This window comes from Chelonoidis abingdonii, chromosome 2 (assembly GCF_003597395.2).
Source record: "Chelonoidis abingdonii isolate Lonesome George chromosome 2, CheloAbing_2.0, whole genome shotgun sequence".
In the NCBI taxonomy this organism is placed as follows: Eukaryota; Metazoa; Chordata; order Testudines; family Testudinidae; genus Chelonoidis; species Chelonoidis abingdonii.
The window spans coordinates 61,508,058-61,519,514 of record NC_133770.1 but is presented as its reverse complement, the minus strand read 5'-3'; the positions used below and the strand labels follow the sequence as shown (position 1 = coordinate 61,519,514).

General features: G+C 42.4%; 1 protein-coding gene across 1 annotated transcript; it reads left to right on the top strand.

The window, feature by feature from the left end:
* Positions 1-10,556: 10,556 nt before the first annotated feature.
* Positions 10,557-11,048, top strand: FERD3L (Fer3 like bHLH transcription factor). The gene has a single exon (XM_032804760.1). It carries the CDS (start codon positions 10,557-10,559, stop codon positions 11,046-11,048), a length of 492 nt encoding a protein of 163 aa, XP_032660651.1.
* The last annotated feature ends 409 nt before the right edge of the window (positions 11,049-11,457 follow it).

The following is an 11,457-nucleotide window of genomic DNA, read 5'->3' as shown; positions in this document are numbered from 1 at the left end:
ACAATTTTAGCCATACACAAGGATTTTTTTTCCCGGTTGTTCTTCTAGAATAATAGAGATCTAAATGGCATCTCATAATAATTAAGGAGAACTTTTCCTTCTTTGGATTGACACACAAAACAAACCAACTGAAATGTGGCTTTACTACTGACATCAAATTCACTGAACATTTCTTTTTTGTGGAAGGATTTGTCACACAATTAACGGTGTCAAAACATGTCACAATGAACTATCCTTGGATTTATTTTGTAAATTATTAAACAGATCACCTTGTCTCTTGTCTACTTGGTAATTCTAATCAAGTTGCAGAAAAGATTATGCACCCAAAATCTAATGCTTCTACTTTGGCTGGGATTCGATACTTCTTCTTTTTTTTATTATTAACAGGTCCAATTAAAATGAACACGTTTCAATTTATATTCTTTATTGAGGAAAAGGCTTTTCTTGGCTAATCTGGATATATTAAGTGCATTTTATTTAAAAACATATTGTAAAACATTGACATATACCTATAACCTTTTTCTGTGCTTTCCCCCAGCTATTACACTCAACTCCTGCTAAGTACCTTTTAACCTTACAGACAAAATATTTGTATAATCAGAATATATTAGTATGTAGGGTCTAATCCAAAAGTCCATTGAAGTCAGTGGAAAAGATTCCCCAACGCTTTGGATGGGGCCTGTGGAGACTAACAATGATACAAATGTAGCATTGATTAGTCAAACATTTTGAAAGCTACAAGCTCAGAAAGTCATGATTATTTGATAAAAGATAAATCCAGTACAAAATATAATATACTTCTTAAATGTTGGTGACTGCAGTACAAGCTGAATGTATTACCGGAAGCATGTGATTACATACATACAAGATTGACTATGTTTCCGTGGTTATTTCACTATTGCTAACCCAAGCCAGTCAAATATTATGAGTCAGTCAGGCCCTTCAAAATTGTGCAGTTGGCTTAAAGATCATTAGATTTTTTTTAAGTAATACATTTGGGAGTTCTTGTCATTTATCATCTTGTTTCTGAGTCTGTAGGGTGCACTTGGATAACATTTTCCAGCTTTTCTATGCAGTAATGAGGGCTAGAAACTTACTTCAACAAAAAGAAAGCTGAGATTCTCATGTATTCACATGACTCCAAGAGCTGGGGGCTAAATCCGTAAAGGGACTTAGGTACTGTAAGGCTGAGCATTGCAATGCCTAACTTCTAGGTGTCTAGCCACACAGTGAAATCCACAACCCAATGTTAGGCGCTGAGGTTCTCTATACAACACATAGGGACAATTAGGCTCCTAAGAATGGGAGCTACAAAAGCCAGCACACTGAGCAGGGAGCTGATTAAGCAAGCCAATAGCTCCACCCCTCATAGGTACTTAATCACCTAAATCCAGGATGGAGGCAGGTCCCTATGTTTTCTTGGGATTCCTAGCTGTGAACCCTCTTCTGAAATTAAGCAACTAAGCAGTTCCTTGCAAAAAACAACAGAGGAAGTGGTGCCTCCTCTTATAAGTTTTAGCCCAGTGGTTAAAGCACTCACCTGGGATATGGGAGACCTGGGTTAGATTCCCCCCTCTGTCTGATGCAGAGAAAAGCTTAGTCTTCCCCTCTCTCAGAAGACTGCCCTAACCACTGCGCTATGGAATATTCTGCTTTTAAACTTCCCTGTTGAAGCTGTTCCACCATATACGAAATACATATATATATAAAATGCATTAGGCAATTGAGAATAAATGTATATCCTAATGGTCAGAGCATCCACCTAGGATATGGGGTTCCAATTCCCTTGCTCCAGACTGGGGCTCTGCAGGGGTGGTGAGACTAGGACTTGTGGACAAAGATACTGGGACTGGAATGAGAAGTCTGAGGACTGGAAACTAGGACTAGTGAGGTGAGGGGAATGGGCCTGGGATGAAGAGCCATGCATGGGGAAGAGGCAGGATTGGGACAGGGAGAAGTTGGGGGCGGGGCAGGACAAAAGCAGGCAAGCTTGGAGGGAATAAGTAGAAGACCCTGTGCCCACTAGAACACAGTCCCTTCCAGACCTCAGAATGGAACCCAAGATTTCTGAGTCTCGCCATTAGTGTGCTGTCAGTAAATGCTTGTCCCACCCTGCCTCTAGTGCTGGTCCATTTAGAGGATAATAACCTACTATTACTATAATTTACTTCATTAGCTCATGTGGCAGAGGTCTGTGTAATGGATCTAAAGGATCTTTTTGATGACCCGTGTGGGTGTCAATCTCATGTCACATAATGGAATTTCAGGGTGGAGGCGCTAGTTTGCTTTTTAAAAACCTAGGAAATTGCACACACAAAACTATAGTTAAAGACCTTCTTAATGTTGCAAAGTTAAATATTCAAAAGTTAAGAAACAACATAATTAAGGTTGCTTGTGTAACCTTAATTCAGTCCCCCTTCTCCTTTGTACATATGCATTATGATACTCTTTAATTACATAATCACATACTATTTTTTCCACAAGACTCTTGCTTGATTCAGTGCACAGGATGAATTTGTTCTGGGAATGAATCAGGGCTGTGTGGTGAAAGAGGCCATTGTCTGTAGGATCCCTGCCTTATTTGATGCAGAAGCTGGAAGATATGTAGTGAATGAAACAGGGGATATATAGGGAGAGACAGAACAATCTCATGGTTAAGGTTATTGAATGCTGCCCTGGAGAATTAGATTCTTTCCCTGCCCCTGCCACAGAGTTCTTATGTGACACTGGGCAAGTCAGTTTTCACAGGTGGTCACTAATTGTGTGTTCCTCATTTTCTGGGTGCCTCAAGGGTTTGATTTCCAGAAGGGCAGATCACTCACTCTATAATTGAAGTTAATGGGAGTTGTGCATTAAATATATAAAGTGCTTCAAAAGTACACTGAAAAGTCAAGTCCTAGATGTGTCAGACTGGGCACCCAAAATTAGTGGATACTTTTGACAACCTGTTGAAGCCTCAGTTCCCCATCTGTAAAATGAGGATAATAACACCCCTCCATCTCAGAGGCATGTTGTGAAAAGAAATTACCGGTAATTAATATTTGTGAAGTACTCAGAAGCTATAGTGCTGAGTACCATAGAAAAACCCACTAGAAAATTAATAATTCTGTCTTCAGAGCAGTATTCAAATAGTGTGCAATAAATGGGCCCACACACTGAGCAATGAGGATACAACAAAATATTGAATAGCTGCTCGATAAGTAAGCACTGTCCATTTTGTGCACTGGAATGAGGCATGGCCTGGTGGAAAAAACAGTATGTGATCATGTAACTGAAGACTACATCATAATGTGTATGCACCGGGGGACCAAGTTACGGTTGCACAGGCATCCTTAATTCTGGCATTCCATGGCGTTGAGTCCTTGACTTTACAATCTTAATTATATTATTTTAGCATAGGTTATTTTTGGGGTGGGATTTTGGGCAGGGGGGGTTATGTTATATATATATGTGTGTGTGTGTTTGTTTCAAGGGATGCTCTCAAGGTTTAGGCAGAGAATCTTCATTGCTACAAATTAATCATAAAGGTTCTCCTTATACAAAATATTTTTCTTTAAAAAAACAAGTCTAAGGGTCCATTGTGAAGAAATAAAAATACCAAAACATAAACAGTTTCTTGTTTTGTTGGCCCTACAAGAAATAGTGTTATGGTGATCCTCTGCTGCTGGTTCAAAAAGCAAATACTGTTCCCAAAGCAGGTTGAAAATTGCTGATGGTTCTGTTGTGCATAGATTGTTTGGGACGATGAAGTGGTGACTAAGCCAAATGGGATGTCAACCAATAACAGATGTCAGTTTCTGCTCCATTCAAAGCACAAGGAAAACTCCACTCTGAGGTGGTTACTGTGATTTAGTGGACTGAACATCTACGTACTTAGGAATTGCACATGCACAATGGATGGGACAATCAAACCCTCTGATTCTAATTATTGCTCTGATACTAACTTGCTATGTGACCCTGGGCAAGATGGAAAGTGTTAAGTTTTCCTACTATTATTTTATTGCAGGAGGGAAAGAAGCAAGATGGGCATGGAAAAAATATTTCCAAACTTCTAAGAGGGTATCAAAGACAATGGTGAGTGAGACAACTGGCTGGCTCAGCGGTTTCACAAAGGAGACAGAACCTTTGTGTCAAATCAGTTCAAATCCCAGCCTACTTTGTTAGTGGCAGAAAGTAAATGTCATGTGATGGATGATCTGTGCCCTATAAGAAACAAGCTTGTGGTCTCCCTCCCTCTAGTTGTCTGTGGACAAGTGTCCATATCACACCAAAACAATAACATTGTAACTGTCATATGTGCAAGGACAGTCTCCGCAGAAAGTCCAGAAATTAAGCAGTTACCCATTCGGCCTAGAGAGGGTCCTACCGGATCAAGGTTAAGGCACATTGGTAGGGTTGGTTGGTGAGTCTTGTTCTGCCAGTATTTATGCTGTGCCTGATCTGTTTAGTAGATAAACAAAGGACTTCAGTCTCCAGAGCTTTCAGTCTGGCATTACTCTTACATTCTTTCAATGGTAAGGAGAGAAAAAACCTATAAAGAAATAGTCATTTATATAATAATAAAATTAATGATTATAATAATGACATGGAGAAAAAACATTCCACGCTCCCAGGTAAACAATATATGTTTACATTACATTTCAGTTTCCACAAATTACAATATAGAGCAATCAAGATGAATGAAGCTATGTTTAAATTACATTACAGTTTTCACACAACCTGATAAAAAAGCCAGGAAATTCAATAATATATGCCCTGTTCTGATTTCCCCCAGCCCCAGGTTACGGACTAAAGAATAAAGTGTCATTCATAAAACTGTGCACACATGATGAATCACATCACACCCCAACCTCAGCTATACATTTAATTTGTCTATGATTTACCCCCAAACTGAACTTTTGACATTCATTCTTGGTCATTCAGTTCCTTCTGGGGAAATATCAACAAGTATTTTCTTAAAACCTTTCAAATGCTGTGTAACAGAATTGTAAATAGAAATGAATTGAACATTACTGGCAGAATGCTCCCTGCTTTAATTTCTTTTACCCAGAATGCACATTTTGCCCCTAGTTTCCTATGTCAGTGAGCTGCATTGTAGTGAATGTCACATTTCTCAGGAAACTCCCGATCCTGCAATCTGATCTCTTCAAGCAGATGCCTATACCCTTATAGAGTCCTACTGACGTCACACAGGTATGTGGTGGTCCACCCACACAGTCAGGATTGTGGGATCAGTGCCTAAAATGGTCTCAGGGACCAGACTCTGACATCAGTAAGAGTGTTAACTTCTTTAACTTCAATGAAGTTATTCTGGATTTAGGCTGAGATCAGAATCTGTCTCCTGGGCTGAAACTCCAATAATTCACTAACTCTGAAAACAGATGGTGCTGAAAAGATATGTCATCAACACAAGGAATTTATACTGCATGTTAGGGTCAAGCTTTTGCAGAAAGCTAATCTGAATCTTGGGATTTCAAGAGGTCTCTTACAGATTCCAAGTTCCAATCAATCCAGTTCAACAAAAACTCTGGAATGGTTGCTTTTATTTCTTTCAATAAGCTGTAATGCTTACATACAAACTCCCAGTTCTGTGTCTCTATTTTGTCTTCCCCAGCTGGTGTAGTCAAGCAACTCGCTCGGTGTGTGGCAGGAGCTTGCAGAGGGCTAGTTGCTTGAGGCCCAGCCCAGACAACTCAGCTCTCTCGCTAGAGCCCTATCTCTAGGCTGTGTCTCTAGCCTATGTGCTTCTATTTCCATAACATTTCAAAGGCATTTTCTGGCTCTCCAGATTGCAAAGGGCCTCCACCATCTTGCATCTTGATTTCTGCAATCTCCTTTATGCCAGCTACATTGTCTCCTTCAAATCCATTCAAAGCACTGCTACTAGGGTCATCTTCCTGACTCGTTGCTCTGCCCACATCACCTGCAGCTTTTGGTCACTCTTGGCTTCCACTGCACCACTGGATCAAACACAAGCTCTTTGTCTTTGCCTTTATGATCCTTCTCCATTTAGCCACTCCCTATCTGTCAGATCTAAGACATCAGCCCTCCTCTTCACTCTTCCAGGAATGCCAGCTCCAGTCACCTGATTTTCTCCATGCTGCCCTCTATGCACAAGAAAAGTTCTGTCAAAATCTGTGAAGCCACCTTCTATCCTCATTTACATCTTAATGCCGACTTTGTGGTGATCCCTACCAATCACTCCCATCTGCCATTTGTAAGGCACGTGAGGAGCTAAGAGTTCTGCTAGACTTTATTCATCATTTTATTGCACTCTCTAACTCACACCCACTTTGCTTGGCTGCTCTGTCCATCTGTTGCATTCTGTCTGACATGTGAACTGCAGATCTCTGGAATAGGTGCTGTCTTGTTTATTTGTACATCACCCAGCACAATAAGGCCTCAGTTCTTGATAGCGTTCATGAGTACTACTGTAATGTTAAACAGCCATAGACAAGACAGAGGTAACGGAGAAAACAACTGGAATATCTAGTGGAGACTACATCAGATTCCAAGAGCACCCCTGCCATTTGATATTCGGGGTCACAGATTGAGAGTTGTGTAAGACTTTTGGCAGCTCCTGGATCAAGTGTAGCCAAGGCTACTTTTCTCCATGTGAGTTTAGGAAGAAGGGTGGGGCCTTTTCTTTGGATGCAGCTCTACCTACATTTATCCATGACTGTTTCACTTTAAGATTAGACTGTTGTAATGCATCTGTGCAGTATTGCACCTTCAGAAACTTAAAATAACTCAGACATAGGTTAGGGGCTTGTTATAGAAGTGCATGGGTGAGATTGTGTGGCCTGCATTGTGCAGGAGGTCAGACTAGATAATCATAATGGTCCCTTCTGACCTTAAAGTCTATGAGTCACTGCAGAATGCAGCTGCCTATTAAATAGCATTTCACAGAAAATGCAGGTTACATCAGAACTTTGGGATCGACACTGACTTGCAATTAGTTTCCAGGTAGAATTGAAGGTATTGGCTTATATCAATAAATCCCATAATCTTGACATCTGGCTCTCTGAATGATGCCCTTCCTCCAGGTGCCACACTGTGCCAATTGTGATCAGCAAAATGGCTGACTGTCAGCACCCTGGCTTAAGAGGGAAGCAGCAGGGGTATTTCCGAACCAGTGCCTTGAGCTCTAGAACTCATCCACCTCATTGATTTTGGTTCAAGAGACATCAGATTTGCTGTCTGAGTGAGCTGTTATTATTTTGTTGGAAAGCTATTTTTTTTTGTAGGTTAGGATGGGTTGGTCAGGCAAGCCATTGTTTTGTGGGTTTTAATTCTTAATTCTGCATATCTTCAATGATTCATACAAGCACCTGGACTTGTGGGGTAGGTGCTTCTAAAGAAATGTGAATAACTAAATGTTTGCACAGCTCTTTGAAGATGTAAACCATCTAGAAGTGCTAGATGTTGTTTTTGAACTATGTGGTATCTGTGACTGAAAAACAACCTTTGACACACACAAGCTGAGGTTCAAAAATTAATGAGAAGCACTGACAAAATTTTAAGGACCAGAGTAATCATTTAAATGATCACTGAGCAATTTAAGTTCTGTCTGGTTAAAACAAACATAGAACATAATAATCTAAATCAACCACAGAGCTATTCTGGGAAGGTTTCAAAGCAGCTTCTTAGAGGAAAGTATCTTCCTTCCCCCACATTATTTCAGCTGAATTGGAAAACCTCTATACAAAAGTTTTGCATGGACATATATCATATATTTCATCCCCTCCATTTCTCTCAGCTTGTTACAATTTGATGCATTCAAAATGTGTTAAAATATGTCTGAAAAGATAGCTCACTGAATTTACTTTATACTCCTTTGAAATAAGAAGAAAAGTTTAGCTTACGTTCCTTGGAAAGAGCTAAAAACAACTTTACAGCTGAACAGAATTCAACAACATGATCCCCTTGGATTTTAGCCATGTACCTTTTCCATTAGAACTTCTCATTTGTCCAGTCAGAATCCCATGTTTTTATTCAAACCTTAATAGCAGGTGGACTCTGTAATAATCCTTCCCTGTGTATGTTACTGTATTCTGTTCCCATTGTGATGCAATCATAGGGTTTTGGTTGCTTCCTTGCTTGCTTTGCTCTGTGGTTTGTCTCCTATTTTTTTTTAATTCAAAATTTGGACCAGACACCAACAAAAACCTCCGAGAACATCAATCAGTGTTTGAGGAGCCTAGGCTAATCATCTGATACTTCTTCTGATCTATTTTAGCTTCACCCCTTCAAACCATCCCGGTTTGTTTCATTTTCTAACGCAAATATATTACTGGTAAGGAACTTTGCAATGGAAATAATTTGTGGTCAGCTAACCCCCTTGCCAAACAACTTTAAACTAATTTTACCTAGGTATCTTTAAACAAAACAAACTGAAACTAGGTAAAATGAAAATGAGCATGTTTAGTTCCTTTTCAGATAAATCGCTCTATGCGTTTAATTGCTCATCTTCCGCTCTTCAGACAATCCTGAATAATCTGAACCCTTCAACTTCTGGTGTTAGTTTCCATAGTTCTCTGTGATGATTTTGGTTTACAGCAAATGTTTACTTAAACATATAAATAACCCCACTGTCCTTGTACGCTCTCTCCTTTTTTAATGTAAACCCCCTAACCACATTAGTGAGAATGAACTGAATCTCTGTGTTATTTCTTGTTATTATTATTATTAGATATTTATTTAAGTAATTTAAATGAACAAAAAGCCGTTAAATAGTTGAAATAACACTGGGACTACTAATAATGCAGGTGTAATAAGATGAAGAGAGGGGCACTTTAATTTGTGAGTAAAAGGGCAGGATTAGAAAGCCAATTCACTAAGTGATTTGAAAATGGCGTATTTTGCCTATTTTGTACTGATTGGCACTCAGACAGTGAGTACTTGCAGATATGTTGCTTACCTGTTGGGTCGCTCATGAACGCGCCTAAGTTCCGGGAGCTGTCCAATGTACCTCTCCTCTTGTCGGTTTACCTTCAGGATGAGGTCCCAAACCAGGTGATCTACCAGACTCCTCTGTTCTCTCCTGATCATATCTAACTGTGCGGGGTAGCTCTTTCCACCTTTCTCTGGAAGCCCTGGATTGCTTCATATAAAAACGGTAAGGTAGAGTGGGAGAGTAATGCAGGGGACATCCTTCCAGCCTCATCTTTCGCAGAAAAAGCTATTTGGTTTGCACAGCTGCTCGATGTGTTGGAAATGGGAGGAGAGCTTTGTCATTGGAAATGTTTGCAGTCCTGTAGCCAAACAGGAAGGATTTTCCCCGCTGTTTTTTTTGTTTGTTTCTCGGGATTTTTTTTGGGGGGGGGATGTTGAAGTTTGAAATCCCAGCACAAAAATTAAAGGCTAAATAGCCCCAGAGAGGCCGTGGTGTGCTGATGATGCATGATAAGGATTAAAGAAATTACCGATACTTGTTTGTTTTTCAAAAAATAAACTCCAGTCAAGGCCAAAAGGTACCTCGTGTACAAAGGATGCACAACAGGAAATCGATAAAGAGATGCCATTCCAATTAAAGAATGGTGGGTCTGACAAATCATTATACCCCTAGGGCCAGTGTGCATATCTAAATACAGTAGGTGGTGTCTGAACTGCGAAATAAACCCTCCTGCCCCCTAAAAATGCTAGCTCGACACGTCGAAGGTAGTCAGCAGGATTCTGATTTAAAAAATCGTATTGTTCTCATTGCGTGACTTTAGCTGGATTCGAATATGCCCAGGCGTTGACTGGGATAAAAGCCTACATTCGTCTCGAGTGCAGGAAGAAAGAGTTTCAGATCAAGTGCTTTGAGACCGGCTGAAACAAAACGAGCTTGACAAGCCAGTGTTTTACTGCCCCGCTGGATAGATGTTTGAACTGTAGTTGGGGGGTCGGGTATGGGGAGAGCCGATTCCAACAGTTACTACTGGGAATGCAATATGGGGTCCCCTACAATGCTTGCTTAGGCTAATGGAGGTCCTGTCATTCAGCTCTCCTTGCGCTGGGATACGGGGTAAACATTCCCCCGGTGACCTTTTGCATGCAGGTCCCCTCTTCAGGACATCATTAAAAGCCTACATGCACTTGTCTGACATCAATTGTCAGGCACGGTCGCAAGGTGCAGAGATCCGTGCAGCGAGCAGGGAAACGAGCCCAGGGGAGAACAATCTTGGCCGCTCGGGCTTGAAAGAGGCTGAAAATCGTTTGGTTGCGGGTGTGTCAGGAGAGACAAAAGGGCGCAGCAGGTAACGGTTGCCAAGAAGGAACTGCCTCTGATTGCTGTGACGGGATTGAAGCCCTGGGGACCTCTCTCCTTGGAACATCCACGTGTCCCCGAGGGGCTGCCTGTCTCCTCTCATCAGCATCGAGGGGAAACATTTCATAGCCTTCCTCTTTGGTGCCGCTAATCCGGTTATCTGTTGGGTTATAAATATTAATGCCCTCGCGCCGTTCGGCTGGGGATGGTACCAGCCAAGCCCTCTGTGAAGTGAGATATCAGCCTCTTCCCACTCCGCACAAGCCCTGGGAGAATCGATGAAATACCCAGCCGAGCCCAGCAAATGGCGTATCAGGAAGGGCCGGTGGGCGCCTCGGTGCTGGACTTCGTGGCCGATCTCTCCCTGGGGTCTCCCGAGTGCCATCCCCGAGGGGTGCCCAGTCTGGACCTGTACGATTTCTCCTCCGGACCTCCGTTTGGGGAGAGAGCCCTGGCTCTCCGAGAGAGCATGGCCAGGGGGCTGCCTCTGGCCCCCTTTGATGATGGAGACCCCGAGGAAGAAGAGGAGGAGGAGGAGAGAATGAGGGGCACGTCTCTGCTAGACAGACCCAAGAGAAAGCGAGTCATCACCTATGCCCAGCGCCAGGCTGCCAACATACGGGAGAGGAAGAGGATGTTCAACCTCAACGAAGCGTTTGATCAGCTGAGGAAGAAGGTGCCCACCTTCGCCTACGAGAAGCGGCTCTCCAGGATAGAGACCTTACGCCTGGCTATTGTCTACATCTCCTTTATGACTGAGCTCTTGGACAGCTGCAACAAGAAGGAGGCGAGCTAGGAGCCGAGGACGCAGGGCTTTTCCATCCAGGGATGGAGGCGGACAGCATCCCAGCCCGGGCAGGCGGAGGAGAAAGGACGGGGGCGCAGTTTAGCACAGGCAGTGCTCCTGGCTCTCCGGCTAGTGCCTGGGGTCACGGAGAGGATTCAGGGGATGATGCGATAAGATCAAATCAAGGGGCACTCTGGGAGGGCGGGGCAGGGAGGAAAGCGTCACCAGCTGTACATTCATTGGTATCTAATGGGACTTTTGGCAAGGAAAGGAGTGATGAGTTTTGTTTGTTTCTCTGTACTTAAAACTTTGCCACCTGCTGCCTTTGGGAAAAGGTCTGAGGCTTCCCCGCTCACATAGACCTGGTGGCTTTCAACGGGATTTTCCTGAGAGGCATCCCTGCCTCACTGTGACGGGA